This window comes from Panthera uncia, assembly GCF_023721935.1.
Source record: "Panthera uncia isolate 11264 chromosome A1 unlocalized genomic scaffold, Puncia_PCG_1.0 HiC_scaffold_17, whole genome shotgun sequence".
In the NCBI taxonomy this organism is placed as follows: domain Eukaryota; kingdom Metazoa; phylum Chordata; class Mammalia; order Carnivora; family Felidae; genus Panthera; species Panthera uncia.
The window spans coordinates 55,822,524-55,847,683 of NW_026057577.1; the positions used below are offsets into that span (position 1 = coordinate 55,822,524).

A 25,160-nucleotide genomic window follows, 5' to 3' on the forward strand; every position below is an offset into this window, starting at 1 on the left:
CTTTTTTACGTATAAAAACATTGGGGGTATTTATTTATTTTTTAATGTTTATTTATTTTTTGAGACAGAGACAGAGCATGAACAGGGGAGGGTCAGAGAGAGAGGGAGACACAGAATCGGAAGCAGGCTCCAGGCTCCGAGCTGTCAGCACAGAGCCCGACGCGGGGCTCGAACTCACGGACCGTGAAATCACGACCTGAGCCGAAGTCGGACGCTCAACCGACTGAGCCACCCAGGCGCCCCGGAGGTATTTATTTAACAAACACCAGTCTAATAATCAGTGTTGGTTAAGTTGTAGCTTTAGCCTTTTCAAGGAGAGGGAGGGGTGAGCAAGATATTTTGACTTGAGGGGCACCTGGGTGCCTCATTCAGTTAAGCGTCTGACTTCAACTCAGGTCATGATCTCACGGTGCGTGGGTTCAAGCACTGCATCAGGCTCTGTACTGACAGCTCAGAGCCTGGAGCCTGCTTCAGATTCTGTGTCTCCCTGTCTCTCTCTGTCCCTCCCCACCTCCTCTCTCCTTCTCTCTTGAAAATAAACAAACAGTAAAAAATTTAGAAAAGATATTTTAACTAGAGAAGTTTGGGGAAATGTTTTGGTTAATGAGATACTAATTAAAATGTTTACCATCAAAACTTGTACCCAAACCTTAATTCTGTATTTCCTGCCCCCACCACCAGAACTCCCACTGTACTCTACTTTTTTTTTTTTAATTTTTTTTTTAACGTTTATTTTTGAGACAGAGAGAGACAGAGCATGAACAGGGGAGGGGCAGAGAGAGAGGGAGACACAGAATCGGAAACAGGCTCCAGCCTCTGAGCTGTCAGCACAGAGCCCGACGCGGGGCTCGAACTCACGGACCGTGAGATCATGACATGAGCCGAAGTCGGACGCTTAACCGACCGAGCCACCCAGGCGCTCTTGTACTCTACTTTTAAGGATAAAGGCGATTCATAACAGGTATGCTCACGCCAAGAACTTAGAACCAAAGAGCTTTTTGGTTCGTGTGCTGGAGTGTGTAGAGAATGAGCTTGCTCAGTTGTATCTACCAAATTGGAGTACATCTACCTTCCAAGAGTTTTTAATAACTTGAATGAAGAACAGAAGGATCCAACATGAAACCAGTTCAGCTCTGAAAAAAGATGTGGAAAAACAGATGGGATGAGAAGTTCTGGTTCCTCTTGGACCCACAATGTGAGTGGATGCTGCAGGTAGCCGTGCACTAAGACCGTCCTCCCATTCCATGTGCAGTTCTGGTGAGCCCTGTGGATCACCAGGAGGGGTACTGATGCAGGGCAGGGGCAGACGCTGGAGGGCTGATGGGATGAGTAGATCCGCTGCCTCCAATGAGATGTTCCCCGGGAACCACGCCTCCCAGCTGCTTCTCTGCCTAGATTTGCCTACGCATGTGCAGCCGAGTGTGAGCTGAGCTGGGTCAGCGCCTGAGACCTCTGCGCTGTGAAACCCGGTGCCGGCGGGGTGCAGACCCAGGCAGCCAGCAGGGTACACAAGACACGTCTGCTTTCAATGCCAGCTATACTAAATTTGGAGGTGGGGACTCCTATTCAAATACTCAACCACAAATAGGGGAGTGGAATGCACAGTGGATGATTTCTAAAAGAGTGACACTGAAATTAGATAACTTGTCCTTATTGGCCTTGGAGCCCTGCCCCTGCATTCTTCTCTTCACCCCAGTTCTTTCCATGTGTTTAGTCTCTTCTGCATTTAGGGATATTTTTTTTTTATGATAAAAGGCATTAATACACAGGAGTATATGGAGGTCAAGAGAGGGCTTAGAAAGGCAGGTTTGCATCTCCTGAAGGCACTGTGCTGGTTAAGACCGACTGCCGCTAGACCGCGTTCCCCGCATGTCAGCCGTGATCTTGAGCGAATGATTCAGCTGTTCCAAGTCTCTGTTGGCACATCTGTAAACTGTAAATAATACCAGTGTCATAGAATCACTGTAGGTTAAATGCAATAATATTAGAGCCATGAGAAACTGCCCTGGGAGTCCTGGGGGGCGGGGGGCATGGAAGGGTGGATGTGAAGGAGCCAAAGCCTCCCCAGCTGCTTCTACTGGCTCCCTCTTGGTTCCTCTGCCAACTTAATCCCGTAGGAGAGCTTCTACATGCTGCAATTCACAGACGTCTTCATTTTCTTTCTGGACCTCTTCTCTTTGTCCTGCTTCTAGACAGCTCTCATTCTTTCCAGCGTGATCTCAACAGGAAAGGAAGGCTGGCATGGGAGAGGGTCTGGAGCTGCCTAGGACCATGGCAGAGGAATCCACCTCAGAGGGCAGAAAACCATTGAATGTGCTGCTCGAGGCTCTCTGACTAGTGGAGACATCAAGTTGGCAGTGGATGGTGGACTAGGAGAGGGCGTGGGAAGCATGGATTTTGAAGAGCCGATCTAGGACTTGCTCCTTAATCTCCATCCCCGCCTCCTGGGATGCAACGCTGAACACGTTCCAAAGGAAAGCAAATCGTTCTTGACCGAATACTGGTGAACTGGCAAACTATGGAGCTTGGCTTGAGTATTTAATAGTAATTACACTGATTTATGTCACTGCTTTAACAACTGATGCCCAGTGAACTATGTATGATTCTGTTGCAATTATGTGTGTTATTAGATGTGCCGGGTTAGCTTTGTTGAGAGAGCTTTTACCAATGGAATGGAAGTCTGCCCTGCGCTTTGATTGTGAGCTATCATGTGATCTTCTCGCTGTCATCAGACACTTGTACTCGTTTCACCTACACTGGTTAGAAGCAGCTGTCAAGAGTCCTGGGGAGCCTCCCTGTTCCTCTTAAGAAGTTCAGAGACCCTTGGAAGGGTGGTGAGGGGCTGATTGGAAACTCTGAGGGCTAAGGAGTGGGGCCAAAGATAATGCATAAGACTGCATCTTGAAGTGCCCATGCAGTTTACCTGTTCGTGATTTACCTCTCTAGCTGTGTTTCCCCACCCAACCCTCTCTCCCCCTCTTACAACCTGACTTCAAACACATGTCATGGAGAACAGTGGCCCTGAATAATCCCATTATTGAATAATCTTTTCTCTTCCCCTTGGCTTTTCTGTTCTTTGTCTTATAATTAATTTGTCCTTTTTCCAAAGGAGCTTTCTAACTTTTCTCCCACATTAAATACGTGTTCTGTTAGATTTTAAGCTATTAGGGGCACTGAATCCTTTCTTCCACCCTATTCCATCCCTTCTCTCTACCCTTGATGTGCACTGTAAGTATTTAGCCATCGGTAAGAGACTGCCACATACCAAAAGAAACACATTCTGTTGTATTTATTGGTTTTAATTACAAGGCATTTGGAAGGCATTTTAGCACTCTGCGTCTTCATAATTTTCTGTCAGCATTTTGCACCTAGTGGACCAATAGTAAGTTTCCAGCTTCACTTGGCTTCATAATCACGGACACTTGTGCTGCACAAACGCTAATAAGGCTCTCGTGTCTGAAGTAGAAACGATGACTTAATTCTGAAATTGTATTCAGATCCTCTCAGGAGCTTGGTGGCTGACACACACTTTGGCTGTCTCCTCTCATGTGCGGTGGACATGTGGTGCAATTTACGTACGGTACCATGGTCCGTTCCCCAGCCAAGAAAGAAATGCCAGAGGGAGACCAGTTATTAATTTAAGTCTGAAGCAGAAGAGCATGAATTCTGTTTCATGCGCTTGCTGTCCTGACTGTTGTATAAAGCTTTTGAGTTTTGGACTAAGGGAGCATAATATGTGAAAATCTCAGTGTCGTTCGTTGCGCTTATAAGAACATCCACTTTTCTAAATTTGGGACCTCGTACTGCGTGTTCGAACAAAAAGCACGCAACAAGCCAAAACCAAAATATTTTCAGCTTTGTTGCCCAAGTGGGGTAAATTCTTTCCCACAAGAGAGCCGTTCCCAGGGTATTTTATACACTTCTCAAGAAGTTTACAAAATCATGGTTTGTATACATTCTCTTCAGCCTGCAGAGTTGACGTTGGCCTCACCCACTCTTGCCAACTCCACTCCCTTCCCACCTCAGCCATTCTGTTTCCTCCTACTGCTCCCTGTACTGTTGACATAAAAGAATAAAAATACTTTTTCTTTCCTATAATAGGGTACCTCCAAAAGTTTGCTGAAAACTAAACATAAGCCAAGTGTTGGTTTATAAGAACAAACCAGGTCTGTAATCTAGCTCTGAGACCTGGAGCAAAGCACTTAAACCATTTTAGTCTTAGTCAAGTGGAAGTAATTTTTACTTGTCCATCTCTCTGATGGGGCTCTTTGAATGGTATGAGATAATTTTCATGGTAACACTTTATAAATGTACAGGACTGCTATGAGACAGAAGAGCCTGATTTAATTGGTTCAAGTCCTGCTGCCTGATATTGGCCCCGTGGGTGGTGTCACATGATTTCTCATGGGTCTGATTTCATGCAGACCTGAAATGTGTGGACTGGTGGTGATTTTCATGTCCTTCTTATAAACAGAGAAACTTCTTGGTTACGATAACTAGCCTAAATTGTGTTAGCCCAAAAATCAGGTTGAAATGTATTCTCAATCTGTGACTGTATTGTCAGAATATCTCCGTTTGCACGGTATGATCCATTTGAGAGCTGAGTTTTTGGCATAGCTAGAAAATTGACTGTCCTGAATCATGTGTTAATTCACACTAACAAACAGCATATGCTTGCATTAATAGTGCCCTTCTGTTCTACATCATGGCCTTCTAATTGAGTCTGTTATATTAAACTTCTAAATATACGTTCAGATTGAAAGTTGGCTCCTTAGTATATTGCTAGAACAGTGGGATGCTTCCACTTTTTTTTTTCTCTTTAATTGTACAAACTTGCCTTTATGTGAATTGGCATATTAGCATGACTTACTGGTGCTGAGCCATTTCCACCTCCACCATCTGAAGTCGCAAAAGGAGTTGGCTACTCCTTGGCTTCCTTTTTCTTCCCCCGTACCATGCTTTTCTTCATCCTGTTCATTCTGTTGCCAAATTCTGCCCTTGGAAAACATCACTGCCTTTTTCTGTCTTGTCTGTAATTCAGACTCAGGAGGTTTCATGTCACACAGGCATGTTGGAGCCGCCTTTTCATTCTTCAGATTAGGTCCCCTTCCATTCATTCTATTTCACTCTGGGCTTACCCTGTCTGTTGCCTCAGATAGCTTGTCACACCCAATCGTTTAGGCAGGTGGAGCCTTCAGACAGAAGATCCTGGCATTAGTCGTCTTCCTGTCTGCCATCTTGGAACTTGTGTGATCTTTTTTCCTCATTAAGCCTATTAATATTTGTTGCCCATTTTCAGTGTCGGCGGATCCTTCTCTAAAAGTTATGGAGCAATGGAGCAATTAGTGCATGGAAGGCATGCTTCCCAGCAGAATTGGCATTAAGGCTCGTTCCTCATTTTCTTATTTTTCTGCAACTGAACATTAAAACACATTTAATCTGGGGTGCCTGGGTGGCTCAGTCGGTTGAGCGGCCGACTTCGGCTCAGGTCATGATCTCGTGGTCCGTGAGTTCGAACCCTGCGTCGGGCTCTGTGCTGACAGCTCAGAGCCTGGAGCCTGTTTCAGATTCTGTGTCTCCCTCTCTCTAGCCCTCCCCCGTTCATGCTCTGTCTCTCTCTGTCTCAAAAATAAATAAACGTTAAAAAAAAAATTTTAAACAAATTTAATCTTCCATTACTAAAACAGTACACATCAGTGGTATGGAGTATCTGGAAAATGTCTGTGAATCAAAAAAGTTAATGAAAAAACCCCAGCTCACTCCTTTTAAGAACAAGTGCTTTAACATTTGGTATTTCCTTGTAGGCATTTTCCCTCCCCCCCCCCTTAATTATAGTTCATATAATAACATAACCTTATATTATTTAAATTACAAATATATACCCACTATATATATATGTATACATATATACATATGTATTTATGTACATATATATACTGGATATATACGTATATACATATATACTGAATATATACATCCAGTGTGTGTATACATAAGAAGAATTCAAATTTTGCTTTTTTTCAATTTATGTAACTTCAGATACATTCAGTTTGCAAGTTATATCAGAGATATGCACTAAAGCCAGAGTGAGGAGAAAATTGAGTATAATCAATTATCCTTGAAAAACTAAATGATTATCTGTTGTCTTTATTATGCATATCCATAAACTTTATATTTTATAACTTCTTTAATAATTGGTTATATTATAGTTTAACTGTAAAATATTTTCTTAATGTTTATTTTTGAGAGAGAGAGAGATGGAGTGTGAGCAGGGTGGGGGGGGGGGGGGGAGACAGAGGGAGACACAGAATGTGAAGCAAGCTTCAGGCTCCAAGCTGTCAGCACAGAGCCCCACACGGGGTTCGTACTCGTGAACTGTGAGATCATGACCTGACCTGAAGTCCTGTGCTTAACCAACTGAGCCATCCAGGCACCCCTAACTATAAAATAATTTAAAGTATATGTGATTTTTTAAAAGTATTCATAAAGGAGCTTCATGGGGCAGGTAGCATTATTCCCATTCTACAGATGGTGAAACTGAGTATCTAGTTAACTGATCCATGACTGAATGTGACAGTATTACAGGCATATTTTACCCCACAGCCACTTCCCTTTCCACTCACTCACACCTTTTCATCAGGTGTCTTTGTCAGTGTAGTCAGAAACTCGCCTTTTGCGGGGACAGAGGAGTAGAATAAAGGAGGGTGCCTGAGATAAAAATGTTTGATTTTCTCCGGTGTGTTCCCAGCATTTATTGATCATATGACTTTGCTTGTGTGTTACATAAGCAGCGTCACTGACGTGTTTGTTTTTGTTTTGCTCTTGTTATTGCCCTTACGTTCTGATAAGTCTAATTTGGCAATGCTGAATAGTATCTTAATATTCTTCCCTTCATTGGACTATCTTTGACATTACTGCATCTCTAAGAAATAAGCCTCTGATTTTACTTTCTTTGCTCATTCAAAATAGCACTAATTTATATGGCTTACAGTAGAAAGAAAAGAAAGTCACATAAATCTATTTGCTGACTAGTAAGATATCAGTAATACCATTAAAAACACCCTCAGAAAAGCCTAATGGCTGCTGGGCCAGTCATCAAATGGTTGCAGGGAGGCAGTGACGCTTGAGGGTAGTTGAAAGACCACTCAAGAGTGGTTCAACTCAAGTGAGTTGAAAGACCACTCAAGAAAGAAGAGTGTAGTTGAAAACTTTGGAATCAGCGTTGTTTGGAATCCCAGTTCTGCCGTTTACCTGTCTTCATGATCTTTGAATTACCTAACCTCCCTGAGTTTATTTCCCACTAGAAAAGTACACATCCAAATTCCTATCACAAAGGGGGAAGCAGGGACTGAGATAGTATATGTAACATATCTGGCACGTAGAAAGTGCTTATTAAGTCTTAGTCCCTTCCCTCCACTACTTTTCATGTATGTATCACAGTTTATGCCGATTAGAGAAATGCAAGAAATAATGCATGCGTATGGAATGTGCAGGAAAAACACCTATTCAAAACCAAGAGGTTGTTTTGTTTTCCTGCACTTAGCCTTGAAGTATTTGTGATTTATTTTCTCCTAATAGTAAAAGAAAAAATAGACCAAGACTCAGTATCCTATTGTCTTCTAAAGCTCAAACAGCTTTGTAGAAATCTCTGATACTCTGGTTTGTTTGAGGTAGTTTTTGAGAGAATAAGGACAAGGTGTTAGCAGTGACTTGGTACTCCCTGAGAGCAAGCCCAGGGAGCTGTCATTATATAACCTGCTACATCTGTTTAACAATAATAAAATATCATTGTTCGCATTGGGGTCATTAAAGTTAAGGTAAATACCTGCCTCCCTAAATGTTCATTATCTATAGAGAACAGGGAGAATAATTTTAGGACTAGTTCTACATAATAGGAAACATTTGCACTGACCATCTTAAGCATGAAAAGTTCATAGACAAGTAGGAGTTGAATTCCTTTCTCCTCTTTTCAAATAGTAGAATCTCATCCAAACTAAAGGTTTTACAATTCCTTCTGTAATTTTAACTGTTGGAGCTAAAAATTTTAAATTGGCCTTGGAAACTTGACAACCCTTTCTTCCTTACTGAGATCTGTTGCTGAAGTGTGTAGGAGCAGACAATGAGCAAATGGAATTTTCCTCGTGCCTACTTGGTAGCAAAAGAAGTGGTTTTTGTCCCTCAAATATTTTTTTGTAACAGTAATTGATTAATAAATCCCCAATCTAGGAATCCTTGCCTTTAATTCTTCCCCTGAATGGAGCAAAGTCCTAGATAGATCCCACCCATCCCAATCTGCACGGTGGACCTTAACAATCTTTATGTCCTGCTTTGAATTTGTAGATTATATATATATTTTTTTAAAAAGTGAGACATTCTTTGGATTTGTACAGTGGACCGAAATTAATTTTACTCTCTGTGTGAGAGTTAGAAATGAGGTTCTGTTCTGAAAAGGTGTCCGGGGTTTAGAGATTCAGGTTTGATAGAAACAAATGGCATTTTAAATGCTCAAGTATGATAACATTTTTGTGGGAAACACGTTTGGAACTTTTTGTATCAAAGTGAGATCAAAGAACCCTCTTTCATATGCAGGGCTTAAAGCTGTGTACATTTAAAGCATATTTGCAGAAAAGGATTAACCATTTTCACAAAGCCTGAACTGTTTTTTTCTTTTTCCTGAGTAATTGTGGCAAAGAAGTTCCCTAAGTCTCCTGAGCATTAATAACCTCACTGGAAAAATGAGATTAGTGTCTGGTTAGAGACTAACTCGTGTAAGTAACCTGTGTTATTTCGAGTGGTTACTCTTTCCTCACATAGGAAATTCTTCCAATGATTAGCTGGAAGATTTAGGGCTTTGGCTTATTAAAGGACATGACCACAGTCCCTTATTAACGGAAGAGACCTCAGTTCCTTACAACCTTGTCTAACATGAATATCCTCTGAAGTTGTACATTGATATATAACTTGGGAGTTCTTAGAAATGTGTGATAGGGGAGAAGTTCTAGGAAAAGTGTGGAGGACAGGCATTGGAGCTCACCTTCCCTTAGGATCTGGACAGTAGGGCTGTGTTACCACCAGGGCACTGGACTTAGTAGGACTAAACCTGGAAAGGACACAGCCTTTCTGCTCGCGAGCACAAAGCTGAACACATCACTTCAGCAGCTTTTATTGAGCATGTACTATTTACCTGGCACTTGGTAGGGATGGATGAGTTATGAACCCCTGCACTCAGTGTCTCATAATTTTAGTGACTTGATAAAACTTCCACTGTTTTTAACTAGTGGCATGGTGCTCTGTACCATTATTGAAGATTCTTGACCTCAGAGTATGCTTCAAGTTACTAATAGCTTCAACCTTAGGTTTGCCTGTTTTTCAAAAGAAGATTAAGATTAGGGAAGTTGGATCATGTGATCCTTAGAAGCTTAAGATCAGCTAGCTGTGAAATACTTCAGGAAGCATCCCGGTATGAAGCCAGAATATATCATGGGTCAAGTTTATTGAGTGTTTCACTTTATTGGGAACTTTGGACTTGGGGTTCTCTCATCTTGGTATCCCAACCCCTGTCCCCCGCCCATTTTAGGGTCTTGGAATCAATTCTCTTATCTCTAGTTCCTTACTTGGTGTATATATCTCTTGGAAGCATTCTTTAAGTTCTGAGAATGGGGAGATAACCATTTGGCTCTACTCTCCCAGCTAAAAACTGGACCCAAATCTTAAAAGGTGGTTCAGTAGACATTTGAGTTGAATTACACATTTAGGACTTAAGATTCTCAGGGTTCCTTTCAGAAATTTTGAGTCACCCAGAATAATTGTATATAAAATGCTAAAGTCTAGCATGTTTCTATGAATTAGTGCTTCATGCCATATTTTTAACCTGTTTCCCCTTAAAGGGACATGTTTTAAATAATACCATTTCATAAAATTCCAAAATTATTTTTGGAAAGAGACAGCATAAATGGGGGACAGCAGAGACAGAGGGAGACACAGAATCCGAAGCAGGCTCCAGGCTCCAAGCTGTCAGCACAAAGCCTGATGCGGGCTTCAAAGTCACGGACTGCTAGACCATAACCTGAGCCGAAGTCGGACGTTTAACCAACCAAGCCACACAGGCACTCTGATTTTTGTGATTCTTGCAGACCCGCTCTCCACTGGAGGGAGTATATCCCTACCTATCTTTTCTTTTAAGTTTATTTATTTATTTTTGAGAGGCTAGGGGAGGGACAGAGAGAGAGGGAGAGACAATCCCAAGCAGGCTTCACACTGTCAGCAGGGAGCCTGATGTGGGGCTTGATCTCCTGAACTGTGAGATCATGACCTGGGCCCAAACCAAGAGTCAGATACTTAACCCACTGAGCCACCAAGGCACCCCCCCCCACCCCCCGACACACACCTATCTAAGCATCCCGCAGTTATGTCAAACTTAAAATTGTTTAACTCTAGTAAAAGCTTTTTGAGGGACTTTGTGTATCATAGTTGTCACTTTATATCCAGTCTGTACAACAGACTGACACAAAGCAGCCACTCAAATATCTGTTGAACAAGTGAATGGATTTTAATACCAAGGAGATGGTGGCTTTGTTGTGTCTATGTGTGAAGGGAGCAAATAGGGCAGCTGAAATTAACAAGCGACCAGGCAAACTCCTTAATGAAGCAGGTCTCTGCGCTATTTTTACATTAGATTTTGTGGGTATTCTTTGGAAAATGAACTCAAGTTTCCTTCCATGACTTAGAGTTCTACTTCAACACCTTCTCTACCAACACTTACTGTGCTCCTTAGATCCCTGAATAAGCCCTATAATGTGATTTCTGTAGAATGTTAGTGCTTTAAAATGCCATCTTGGAGCCAGCATCTGCTAATGTTACAAGAGGAATTTTGTGAGCTGCTAATATTTCTGGAAGTTCTTTGCAATATCTTTGTGTCTCTTAGGGTTCAAGGCAGCAAGTGAAGATGAACTTCAGAGGAAATTGCAGTTAGTCAAGCTGTTTTAAGGTGAAAGCAATTCTGAAGGCACATAAATGGTCTGCTCTTGGGTTTGGCAGTGACCAGAACCTGTCCTGTCCTGGCTCACTCAGATCTAGCAGCAGCACGGCACTGGGCAAGGGTAGGGGCTGCTGTGTTCAGGGAACTGGTTTCCAGCCGTGGCTCAGCCATTGACCCAGCAAGTAACTACATGCCATCCCTTTCCCTTACATGACCGCTGTTTCCTAGAAGGAGGCAGTGCCTACTTCTCAGAGTGATTAGGAGAACCACAGAATAACATGGAAGAGTGATTTATGGGTGGTAAAGTCATGCTTAAGTGAATTAGTTAATCAGTTCCATGATGACTCTTTAAATGGCAGTGTTATTATCCATGCCTGTGGTTCTTATCAGAAGTTGCTACTTAGTAAATGTTAAATAATGCAGAGATAGTTGCAGACAACCTTTGCGGTCCAGAAGGATCTACTTTTGCTGTGATTAAGACATTTTCACGCTCATAACCATAACATGTGCTTTGACCATACGTCACGAAGGAAAGAAGGTGAGGCTGAAGTGGATGTGGTTGAAAGGGCAGTGGCCAGATGTGTGACCCGGTGGGCCAGATCAGAAGGGAAGGAAGGGATGTGTTAAAGGAAGCCCCACGAGGGCAAACATGTTTTGTTTTGTTCACTGCCCTATCCCTGGTGGTTTGGCTCATGCCTGATCCATAGAATCTATAAATTCAACATTAGGTAAGTGAGGTGTGTGAAATGTTACTGGACTTGCTCCATCGGTGACCATACCCTTCTTGTATTCGGGGTAAGTAGGCAAATAAAACTACCCACATAGATATTTTAGAGTCCTTGTGTTAATCATTCCTGATGAGAGATTGTGTAGCATATATTCTATGGAGCACGTAGCCTGTGCAGGGTAGTGAGCTGGGCATGGTGAGAACATAACTGTGTCTTGTAGGAGTTGACTATGAAATGAAACGATATAGGAGGTGCCAGGAGAGAGCACATTTTGAGTGGGTACAAACAGGGGACTTTGGGAAGGAAGTGATGATGGAGTTGAGCCATCAAGATAGGCAGAATTCTATCAGCTGGGGCCAATACTTTGGGATTGCACTTTAACGCTTTGTGGCATATATGTGTGTGTGTTAATTCAAACGTTAAGTCTTCCCTTTGGATGGGGGTGATGTCACAGTTTAAGAGCCTCTCTGCAGCTCTCCTGGACTGGTGGATTCTTGCATGGCTTGTGGAAGGAGTTGGGGGGTTGAGACCTCGGGACCAAATACTGCTAAGGCTTCTCTTTCCTCCTGGGTCGGTTTGTTGAGGTGGAAGGAATTCATAGCCAAAAAGGAAGGTGGCAGTAAGAATGTCTCCTTTTGAATGTGACCCCTGCACTCATACTTAAAAGTTGGGAAGGTAGCATCATCATGCGGATTCATACTAGGAGTTTTATATTGTTTTCAAGCTTTAATGTATCTGAACGTACTATGAGATGAAAATGTTCTGTCAGGAATGGAAAACCGTCTTTAGACTGAAGTTAAAATGAGAGATTGGCAATCACGAGGTGTCCGGGGGATGACGTGTTAGGAGCCCTGGAGGTGGAAGATTAGTTGACGATATGTGGGCATGCCAGGTACCTTCTAGGAAAACTTGGGATACGAAAATCATAATTTGAGAAGTGTATTCATTATGGGGTGAGGGTCAGCTCACTTAACAAAGGCATTTTTTCAGAAATGTTTGTTCTCTGCATGCAAGGAACCATGATAAATGTAATGGGGACATGCAGATGAGTTAAGAGTCTTTTCCTGCAAGGAATTCCCATTTCGTAGGGGGAGACGTGACTGAGCTTCTGTGATGAGTGATGTAATAAAAAGGTGAACCAAAGTGCTGAGGAAGGTAGATGGATCCTGACTTGCAGATCTACAGAATTTTGCTTGAGAAGATGTAAGACACGGAGGTGGGAGAATGGCTTTCCAGGGCAGAGGGAAGGTGGAGAGCAGAAGCACTCCAACCTAGAATGTGGTGTTGTGGTCCTGGCACACAGCACTGCCTGGAAGGAGTGGATGGAATTCAGGTTTCACGTTGGAGAAGGTGGGAAGGTCTTCTAGACCTTTGTTCTGTAGCACATGGGGATCCATCAAAGGTTTGGAGAAGGAGAGCGAAATGAGCAGGACTGTGTTTGAAAGGTGCTTCTGGTGGTGGTGAGGACAATGAGTGGGGGAGGGGTGGTGGCTGGGAGGCTGTCGGAGGGCTGTCAGAAGAGTCTAAGGGAGACACGTTGAAGGCCTGCAGTCTTGGGGTAGAGGTGCAGGGGAGGGTTGTTCCAGAGCTTTGGTACTTTTCCTAAATTTGAAAGTTCTCTTCTAAAGTTTAGATCTGATTGAGTTTATTAAGAAAAAGAAGATGATTTTGATGAACACACATCTTTGTTGACCCTCACTGGTACCATTGGTCTGTTTCAAGCAATGAAACCACACTGAGACATGGGGAGTGGTAGAAAGGGAGGACAGGAAGAAGGTGATGGAATGTGTGGAGGCTCCTGCTTCTTTTGCCCTAGTGTGGTTCTCTCCAAGCCTGTCCTGGTGCCTTTCCACATCTCCCCTCCTTCTTCTTCAGGTTCCTTTTCTTCCTCCTCTATAAACAGACACGTTTCTCTAAGTTCTTCCGTATTTCTTCCCCCCACCCCCATCCTCCCATCCACACATGTCTAGCCCTAATGTTTCTACTTTTCACGTGGGCAAATGACTTCACAGCCCATTTGCTCAACTGTAAAGTGGGACACATTACCTGCCTCATCGTGTCATTTACATCTGTAAATGAGGCAGTTCATAGAAAACATTGCCTAAGGACTTGAAACAAAGTAAATGCTCAATAAGCATCAAGCATATATTTATGTGTTTATGGTATTCTGTCATGTTTTATATTGATATAAGTTTAGTCATTTTTGAGTTCTTTGAGGTATTATTTTTGGCGGGAAAATATTTAGCATATTACTTGATCCAGTAAGATTACAAAATTTTATCTTAATTCCTCTTGTCTGCTAAGATGATATTTTGGACTCTTCCTCAGTACGGCATGGGATTGGCCTTTCTGAGGGATGGATGGGTCACCTTAATGCTTCTGCTTGGAACCAGGGGTCTCATTTATGAATTGGCTGATTGGAGCTGGTGGCTAGGGAACAAAAAAAAATTCATATTCCTGCCCCATATGACCATACATCCCTGCCCCCCCCCCAACGTGTTCATTAGATGAATAATGTAACAAACTAGAAACCAAATTTACTTTATAGCTATCAGAATTGAGTTCTTTGTCATGTAAATGAACAGCCAAGAGTTGGCAGATGTGACCCGTGAGGCTCTTGAGTACTGTTGAGACTGTGGGCAGGCGAAGTACACTCAGGAAATGGGGAGGCCGTATTCTCTGCAGAAAAGTAAAGCTGAATTGTGGAAGTTTGTAAAGTATATTTGTATTGGAATAAAGAGTGTGGGGCTTAAAAACTGCTGAATTGATGTCTCCTTTGTTTTGTTCTTCTGGATACCTTTTGACCACGAAGGTTAGCCTCATAAAGGCCAAGATACAGGTGAAGCACGAATCTTAGAGACTTTGGCATCTGTAACCTAGGGTTTGCATTGGATGAGAAGCTTTAATTCCCTTTAGGAGTGGGTAAACACTGGTCCTTGTAGATTATTTGTTAAAATTCAGAATTTCCACGAAGGTCCAAGCTGAGCCACTGGACCAATACTACAAGCTTGTTAAGGAAAGTTGTTGGGAGTGGACCATGCTTTAATGGATTTGAGGCCATCAAAATTCTCTGGCACCAAGTCTATGATATATGATGGCTGTTCTCATCCTTTTTAGTAATTTTAACCCGTACTTCAGTATTGCATTTTTAAATTTTTGCTATCATTGACATATTGTAAAATCCAAAGGCAAATCTTTCTATTTTTCTGATGTTTAAATATCTCTGTCTCTTAGTGTTCGGTGTTGAATTGCCTGTGTTTTTTCGGGTTTTTGTCTCAAGTGTTTATTTGATGAACACTACCCTTATAAGTAATGTGATGCTTTCCTCTATTTCTAGCTATTGTGGATGATGAAAGGCTCTCTGCAGAGGAGATGGATGAGAGGAGGAGGCAGAACATTGCTTATGAATATCTGTGCCATCTAGAGGAAGCCAAAAGGTAAGATCCCAATGCAGTCTATCTGTGTACCTTCTCCTGGATAAACTTTGGGATACTATACTTTTTAAAAAATGTTTTATTACTTATTTTGGAGAGAGAGGGGGGGCAGAGAGAAAGGAAACAGAGGATCTGACATGGGCTCTGTGCCGACAGCAGAGGGTCCGATGTAGGGCTTGAACTCAGGAACCGTGAGATCATGACCTGAGCCAAAGGCGGATGCTCAACCAACTGAGCCACCCAGGTGTCCCTGGGATACATACTTTTAACAACTCATTTGCAGTCTTATTGGTAGCAGTGTAAGTGGAGAAGAACCACCTCTCTTTTTGTAAATGGTCAGGCGGAATTGAGAAAAAGTTGCTGCCACAGCCAGGGTCAAGGCCCTAGGAGGGAGGCAACTATTTCTTTTTCTTGCTTACTTTCTCCCAGGAAATCTCTGGGCCAATTGCAGATTATTTCAAATTCCTCATCTCACTGATTTGGAAGTGAGGGCACAGCAAAGACTTAAATCAACTTCTTTTTTTTTAAGTTTTTAATTTTAATTCCAGTTTTGTTAACATACAGTTAGTTTCAGGTGTGCAGTATAGTGATTGAGCAGTTCTATACATTACTCAGTGCTCATCATGATGAGTGTACTTGAACTTCCTTTTTCCCAGAGCTTCCTCAGATATTTTTGTCACCCCAAACCCCAGTAATTATAAATACTGTATAGGACAGTATCATTTTGAACTGAAGTCCATCGGTCACTAAGCTAGAGAGTAAGTTTATGACTGCAATCTCCATTTAAACATTGGGTTCTCTGAGGAGAAAGTGAAGATAAACTCATTTGCCCTTAGGCCTCTGTATCGGAGGAACCACAAGAACTTTGTCCTGTGCTGGGTGAATACTCCAATGTCCATATGCCATGAGTTAGATTCTGATTTAGTGCTTTGTGCTGTGATTGAGTAACAGTATCATTCCTTGGACAGATGGTATGTTCTAGCTTTGTTAAGTATATAGAAATAAACATTGGGGTAATGGTCATTGGTGTTAATGATCTCTAATCACTGTTAAATAGCTGTCTATTGAGCTGGAGGAATGAGGCTTTTTATCAAGTGCTGTGTGGAAGAGAATTCGGTGACACATGAACTAATTTGGCCTCAGAATCACTTGAAAGGGGATTTCTCAGGGTTGTTTAATAATTTAACAGTGTCTCGTAGCTCTAAGCTCTGAAGAATACTTTTAAAGATTCTAAAATATGTGAAGTTGACAGGTGGCAGGTCACTGAAGACTCAATATCAGCCTAAGATTATTAAAAAAATGCTTTTAGTCAAGTTGTTGATAATAAAGTTCGATACAGAGAGTGGCTCATAAATATTCCAAATAAACATGCTTTCAAAGAAAAAGTTTAGGAAGAGTAACGAGAAACTTTCTCCTTACACACATGTTGAGTTCTAAATTTTTGCCTCTTACTTTTTCTAAATGAGAATCAGTGTCATACTGGGGAGAGGTCAGCGGACTGGATTTCCTGGTCCCAGCATTACCACTTAGGAACTGTGTGACCTTGGCCACATTGTTTAACCTGTGAGAACTTCGGTTTTGTCTCCTCTGTAATGGGATGATAAACATGTTAGCACAGTAATGAGTTTTTCTTGTGTCATAAAATGCGTAAATTAGGGGCGTCGGGGTGACTCAGTCGGTTAAGTGTCCGACATCAGGTCATGATCTCGTGGTTCAGGAGTTCAAAGCCCCACAGTGGGCTCTTCACTGACGGTGTGGAGCCTGCTTGGGATTCTGTCTCTCTCCCTCACTCTCTGCCCTTCTCCCACTTGCATTCTGTCTCTCTCAAAAAAAAAAAAAAATCTAGGAGTTTCTAATATACAGCTAGATTTAAATACTACTTTAAAAAATGTGTGAATTAAAAAAAAAATAAAAAGGATGTTAGTGCCACCTGCCCTACCTGATTCCCACCCCTGCCCCTGCTGTAAAAATCACCTAAAATGTAAAAGGCAAAAGTGTTCTGTAAACTTAATAGTGCCAGTTAGGTGTATGGTGATAAGCATAGTTTTCTCCTGAATGTATCGAATGTATCAATACAGCTTGACAGCTTGTCACAGTGTTTTCAAACCTTTGTAGTTGAATTTTGTTTTAGAGAAGTCAGAGTAACAATTAGCCCAGGTTTTTTGAAGAAAGTTTCCTAAGAATAGTTTCATTGAAAGAAAAGACTATGAAATATACAACTTTCCCTCTAAGGTGACTTTATTAGTTTATTTTACAAGAATAGATTAGATGTAATATGTATTTATGAATCTTATTAACATCTGAACATTTTTGGTGACTTTTAGGGAACCTGATTTTTGGAAGTGGAGTCTGTAAAAATGTGGCCGTTAATAGATACATATTAATATGTGAGCTATGATTTCAGAAAGCATAGTACACAGAATTCTGATGGTCCTAAACTCAAGAAATAAATGAAAGGGTGAATTAGTCTCTGTCCAAAAAATTCAAAGGGTTTGGTACATGATTCTTTTACAATGCTAATGCCTTAGGAATTTGTCATATTGGGTTTATTATAGTGCATGCATGTGCAGGTGTTCATGTGAGTGTGGTTGACTTAAAATACTGAGTTTCTTCTAACTGGTAAACTTAGAATGTGTAAGCTTAGCCAGGATCTGTCTCTAGTTCAGCTCAGAACTGATTCGGTGTACTTAAACTAAAAATGTGTAGGTTCTGTTGTTGTGCCTCTTTTTGGTTCCAGAGGTAAGAACTGGAAGGATGTGTTTGTATATTCTTTTAATTCAGAATTTTTGAAAACTCAAAATTGTAATAGTCTGTTACATCTTTAACTTTGGCTTTATTAATTTCAAGATTTGTGATAATAATAAACCATTTAAAAGCTACATCATTCAGAGGAGATATCACTACTAACAGAAATAAAAAGGGTGATGTACTACTATGCCAACAAATATATGTAAGATAACCTAAATGAAATGGACAGATACCTAGAAAGACATAAACTATCAAAACTGACTCAAAAATAAATTAACAATCAGAATAGACTTAGAACAAGTAAAAAGGTAAAGTTAGTAAGCAAAAAAATTGCCTGCTTTTCAAAAAACATGTAAGAGGAGGGAACACTTCGCAACCCATTCTACTAAGACCCATTTTTTCTTTGATACCAAAACCAGACAAAGATACCTCAAAAAAATGATAGACCTACATGCCTTATGAGTACAAATTAAAAAAATCCTCAACAAAATACTAGCAAACCAAGTCCAGCAACATAAATAAAGTATCATATACCACTAAGTGGGATTTATCCCGGGATTGCAAGTTTAGTGTAATTCAAAAATCGATCAAGACATTTTAATGGGAAAAAACATCTTTCAACAAATAATCTTCGGCAACTGGAAATAGTCAAACGTAAAAATGAATTTGGATCCCTATCCCATGCATAATCTAATCGAAATGTGAGAACCACAACTACAAAACTCCTAAAAGAAAACAGGTATAAATACATGTGATTTGGGGGTAAGTAATGGTGACATTTCACCAAATAAGATACACATGCACCAGAACAGGACAGGGGGTTTAACATCAGTTGTTAGGGAAATGCAAAGCAAAACCACAGTGAGATACTACCTCACACTGGAATAGTTAGAATCGAAAAGACCAACAATATCAAGTGTTTGCAAGGATGAGGGAAGGTGCTTGTTGAATTACAAAATGGTGCAGCTACTTTTTATAACATTCTGGGGTCGCCTAGGTGGTTCAGTTTGTTGAGTGTCTACTCTTAATTTTGTCTCATGTTATGATGCTAGGGTCATGGGATCAAGCCCCATATCGGGTTGTGCACTGAGCATGGAGCCCGTTTAAGATGCTCTCTCTCCCTCTGCCCCTCTCCCCCACTTGCACACACTCTGTAAAATAAAATTTCAAAAAATGTAAAACATTCTGGCAGCTACTTAAAAAAATTAAATATGGAATTACCATATGACCCAACAATTCCACTACCAGATATATACCAAAGAAACCTGAAAACCTGTGTGCGTGCAGAAAACCTGCACACAAATGGTCATTGAAGTATTACTCATGGGAGCAAAAAGTGGAAACAACCCAAATGTCCATCTACTGATGAGTAAATGAAATGCGATACATTCCTACCATGAAATACTATTCATCTATAAAAAATGATATTAGCAAATCACATTCAACAGTGTATAAAAAGTACTGTATAAATCACAACCAAGTGAGATTTATCCCAGGTATGCAAAGCTTGTTTCATATTTGAAAATCATTTAATGTGATCTATCACATCAACAGGCTAAGTAAGAAAAATTACATGATATGTCACTGTATCAGTGCAGAAAAGGCACTTAACAAAATCCAAACTTATTCAAGAAAAAAATTCTTAGTTAACTAGGAATCAAGGGGAAACACCCTCAGTTTGAGAAAGACAGTGAACAAAAAACATGCTAAAAGCAAACATCATATTTAATGGTGAGAAATTCCAAGCTTTCCCATTAAGAGACAAGGCAAAGACCTTCCTTCTCACCACTCCTTTTTCAACTTTGAACTGGAAGTTCTAGTTAATATAATAAAAAAAAGAAAATATAGATTTAAAAGGAAGAAACAAAACTGGGTTTATTCATAGATGACATGATTGACTATTTGAAAACTCAGTAAGAATTTTTTTAAAAATTGGAACTAATAAGCAATTATAGCAAGATACAAGATTATATGTAAAAGTCTATTGCTTTCCTATATGTCAGCAATGAACAAGTGGAATTTGACATTAAGAACACAGTTCCATTTACATTAGCACTCAAATGAATTATTTAGGTATAAATTTGATAAAATATGCACAAAATCTATATGAGGAAAACTATAAAACTTTGATGAACTAGAAGAAAGAACTAAATAAGTGGATAGATATTCCATATTCATGGATAGGAAGACAGTATTGCTAAAATGTCACTTCTTCCCAACTTGATCTATAGATTCAATGCAGTGTCAGTGAAAATCTCAAGTTACTTTTTGCATATTGACAACCTGATTCTAAAGTTTATACTGAGAAGCCAAAGACCTAGGGGCACCTGGGTGGCTCAGTTGGTTAAGCATCTGACTTCGGCTCAGGTCATAATCTCATGGCTCATGAGTTTGAGCCCTGCATTGGGCTCTGTGCTGACAGTTCAGAGCCTGGAGCCTGCTTCAGTTTCTGTGCCCCTCTCTTGCTCTGTCCCTTCCCCACTTGGGTTCATTCTCTCTCTCTCCCTTCCTCCCTTCCTCCCTTCCTCTCTCTCTCTCTCTCTCTCATAAATAAGCATTAAAAAATGTTTAAAAAAAAGAAAAAGACCTAGAATTGCCAACACAATATTGAAGGAGAACAAAGTTGGAGGACTGACAATACCAGACTTCAAATTTAATACAAAGTTGCAGTGATCAAGAGAGTGGCATTGGTGAAACTTTAGGCACATAGATCAGTGAAAGAGAATAGAGAACCCAGAAATACACCCTAAAAGTATAGTCAATTGACCTTTAACAAAGGAGCAAACCAATACAATGGAGCAAAGATGGCCTTTTCACCAAATGGTGCTGAAACTGGACATGTAAAAAGTGAATCTAGACCTTACACATTGTACTCATCACAAAGTATACCATTGTACCCTTCACAAAAAAATACCTCAAATGGATCACACCTACCTATAAAAAGAAAAACTGTGAAACTTTTAAAAGATAACAAAGGAGGGTTTGCTTGGGTGGTTCAGTCATTTAAGTGTCAGACTCTTGATTTCGGCTTAGGTCATGATCTCCCAATCAGTGGGATCAAATCCCACATCAGGCTCTGTGCTGACAGTGCAAAGCCTGCTTGGGATTCTCTGTCACTCTCTTTCTGCCTTTCTCTCTCTCTGTCTCTTAAAATAAACATTAAAAAAAAGATAACAAAGGAGAAAACTTAGATGAAATTCAGTATAGCAGTGACTTTTAAGATAGAGCACCAATGGCATGAAAGAAAAAAAGTGAGTAAGCTGGATTTCATTAAAATTAAAACTTTCTGCTTCACAAAAGGAAGTGTCAAGAGGATGAGAAGACAGTCCACAGGCTGGTATAAAATATACCAGGTAAAAGACCTGTCTCATACAGAACTGCTATATAAGATATTTAAAAACTCTTGGGGTGCCTGGGTGGCTCAGTTGGTTGAGCGTCCGACTTCAGCTCAAGTCACGATCTCACGGTTCGTGAGTTCGAGCCCTGCGTCAGGCTCTGGGCTGATGGCTCAGAGCCTGGAGCCTGCTTCCGATTCTGTGTCTCCCTCTCTCTGCCCTTCCCCCATTCATGCTCTGTCTCTCTGTCTCAAAAATAAATAATAAAAAAATTAAAAAAAAAAAACTCTTAAAACTTCAACAATAAGAAAACAACTAGGTTAAAGAATAGGCTAAAAACCTTAACAGACACATCTCTGAAGAAGATACACAGATGGCAAATAAGTATAGGAAAAGATGCTCCATGTCATGTGTCACCAAGGAAGTGCAAAATAAAATAAGATACCACTGTACAATTATCAGAATGGTCAAAATATGAAACACTGGCAACACCAAATGCTGTGAGGGTTTGGAGCAACTGGAACTCTCATTGCTCATGGAAATGCAAAGTGGTATAGTCACTTGCAGTTTGTTAAAAAACCAAGCATACTCTTATCATGCTATCCAGCAGTTGTGCTCTTATTATTTAACGGAGGGAGTGAAGTCTTAGGTCCACACAAAAAACTTGTGTATGGATGTCAAAAGACTTTTTTTAATAATAGGCAAAGTTGGATGTGACCGTGATGTCCTTCAGTAGGTGAATGAATAAATACACTGTGGCATATCCAGACAGTGGAATATTATTCTTCGCTAAAAAAAAAAAAAAAAAAAAAAGCTATCAAGCCCTGAAAAGATGTACAGGAACCTTAAATGCATACAGCAAAGAAAAGCCAATCTGAAAAGGCTACATCCTATACGATTCCAACTATGACTTTCTAGCAAAGGCAAAACTATGGAGACCGTAAAAATATCAGCAGTTGGGAAAGGAGGATGAATAGACAGAGCACAGAGAGTTTTTTAGTGTAGTGAAAATACTCTGTATGACACCACAGTGATAAATGTCATTATACATTTGTCCAAAACCAACAGTGAACCATTATGTAAACTGTGGAATTTGGATGATGATGATAGGTTCATCAGTTATAGCAAATGTAGGTTCGTGTAGGCTAATCAATTATAACTAATGTTCTGGCTCAGTTGGCTGAGTGTGCAACTCTTAATCTTGGGGTTGTAAGTTGGAGTCCCACGTTGGGTGAAGAGATTACTAAAAAGAAAACCTTTCAAAAAAGTGAATTAATATACTGATACAGACTTCAACCTGAGTGGATGCTGAAAATATACTGAGGGAAGGAAGGCAGACACAAAAAGCCACTTATTATATAATTCCATATATATGAAGTGTCCAGAAAAGGCCAGTCCGTGGAGACAGATGGTAGACCATTGGTTGCCTAGGCCTGGGAGAATAGAGGGGATGGAGAGTGACTGATTATTGTATAGTTACTGTAGGAACAAAAGTGTTCTAAATTTGATTGTGGCGATGGTTGCATAACTCTGTACTGAAAATCACTCAATTGCGGACTTTAAAAGGGTAAATGTATGGTATATAAGCTGTACCTTATTAAAGCCGTTACAAAGAAAAGTTCCTTTGACCAGACTAACTTGGAGAAGTGCTTAGTAAACCTGTTAAATAAGATTAAGCGGTATTCAGTAGATAAAATGAGCGTAGAACGTATGCCTAAGATACATGGGTTCTAAACACTGTTGATTTTATAGTTTCTTGAGCACCCACCATGCTTTTTAACTGGTGCGGTAGGGTCACTTTGGGGGATGGAGATCAGGCAACTAATAATGTGCTCAAAGAAACTGTTCAGTTAATGCTTTTACTCATGAGTTTAAAATTCTGTCCTTCACTTACATTTGCTCTTTTGATCTCTCTGTATGTGTGTGCGGGAGTATCTCCCTGTTTCCAGCTCATCATTCTCCTAAATATCTCTTCTATGTTCACCTCTCTATCCCACCACGAACCTCCTGAAGCCTTCTGACTTCTCTTGCTAGATTACTGCAGTGCTCTCTGACTGGTTTCCTCAATCCTCTTGCCCCTTTAATCCTTTATCATCTGTATCATAGTCAAATGAATTTCTTCAAAACTCTCATCTGTTCTGGCCAACCCCGTTGAAAACCACTCAGTGTTATCGCAATTCTCATAGAATAAAGACCAGACTCTTACAAGGCCTCATAAGCTTTGTATGGTCCGGTTCTTAAGCTGCTCCAGTTTCATATTGTGCCCCCTTCCTTACTGCTCTTTTTCCAGCCACATTGACCCCTTTTCCATAGGACCTCTGCATGTGCTATTCCCTTCTCCTGTGTATCTATTCAGGCTCTACTGTCTTTAGATTTTAACTCCCTTTTTCAAGGAGTCCTTCTTTGGCATGGCCCATCTAGGTCAACTACCCCTATTATAACATGACATCATATCTGTCACATAGTTGAATGAATTACTTAATGCTGGTATTGGCCTACTATCATTTGTTCACTAATGACGATTCGTTGTACTATTTTCTGTGTGTTTTAGTTTGCCTGGAGGTAACAAGTAGGATGTGAATTAGATTTGTGGTGGACAAGATTCTACATGGTGTGCCAGGACTGACAGCCTAAAGTAAAATTTAGTCTTTGTCTCAGTGGAAAATTCTATATTGTAGTTAGATGGTACAAGTTCTTCCTGCCATTTATGTGACCCAGTGGGTTATGAAGCTGGGAATCCGAGACAGTTTGATACCACAGGGAAGTAGAAGTGACCCAGAGAAGGGCATAGAGTATTTTTCAGTGAACGAATAAATGACTGAATGAATGAAGAGAGGAAGAGATAACCTGTATTATTAAGACGACTTGTGGCTGAAATTATTGCTCATAGCTGATAAAATTATGACATCTGGGCATATGGACTTATTAATTAAGTCTCAAAATACTAATATTAATGACCAGGGAAAATATGAAAGGCATGTTTTTAAGACCAAAAAAGATAGTTGCTTTATAAAGTGGCTCTTGGGGCGCCTGGGTGGCTCAGTCAGTTGGGCGTCCAGCTTCGGCTCAGGTCATGATCTCACGGTCCGTGAGTTCGAGCCCCGCGTCGGGCTCTGTGCTGACAGCTCAGAGCCTGGAACCTGTTTCAGATTCTGTGTCTCCCTCTCTCTCTGCCCTTCCCGTGTTCATGCTCTGTCTCTCTCTGTCTCAAAAATAAATAAATGTTAAAAAATAAAATAAAATAAAAATAAAGTGGCTCTTGACCCTGTGTTTATCCACAGGCTAACAGGTTTACATGACGTCACAAAGAGCCAATCATAATTCTGTTGGGAGTACACATAACTATGTGTACTAGTTATCCATGACTGTGTAATTAATTACTCTAAAACTTAGCAGCTTAAAACAAAGAACATTTATCTCACAGCTTTTCAAAGTCAGGAATCTGATTCTAGTTTAACTGAGTCCTGTGGCATTCAGTCTGTCATAAAGCTTCAGTCCTCCTAGGGTCCAAGTAGAACAGATCTTCCAAGCTCGGTCATGGTGTTGGCAGGATTCAGTTCCTGACGGACGTTTGGACTGAGGACCCCATTCCCTCGTTGCTGTTGGCCACAGGCTTCCCTCAGCTCCTTGACATATGGGCCTCTCTGTGGGCAGCTCCCAATATTGTAGCTGGCTTTCCTCAGTGAGCAAACAAGAAAGGGCCAGTAAGTTGGAAGCCAGAGCCCTTTTGTAACCCATTCTCAGAAGTGCTGTCCCATAGTTTGCTGTATTCCAGCCATTAGAATCAAGTTAGTAAATCCAGCATGTGTTTCAAGGGGAGAAGATTCTAGAAGGGCATGAATTCTAGAAGGCAGGAATCACCAGGGTGATTACAAGCTGCCTTCTACAGGGTGTGTGTGTGTGTGTGTGTGTGTGTGTGTGTGTGTGTGTGTGTGTG

General features: G+C 40.8%; 1 protein-coding gene across 3 annotated transcripts in view; it reads left to right on the top strand.

Annotated features, from left to right (window-relative positions):
* The window catches only part of IQGAP2 (IQ motif containing GTPase activating protein 2), a 294,952-nt gene that overhangs the window by 35,553 nt on the left and 234,239 nt on the right, over positions 1 to 25,160 (top strand). For all 3 annotated transcript variants that reach the window (XM_049649666.1, XM_049649667.1, XM_049649668.1), the window contains exon 2: positions 15,044 to 15,143. In XM_049649666.1, the coding sequence (XP_049505623.1) occupies positions 15,044 to 15,143 (100 nt within the window). The remainder of the gene's footprint in view (positions 1 to 15,043; positions 15,144 to 25,160) is intronic.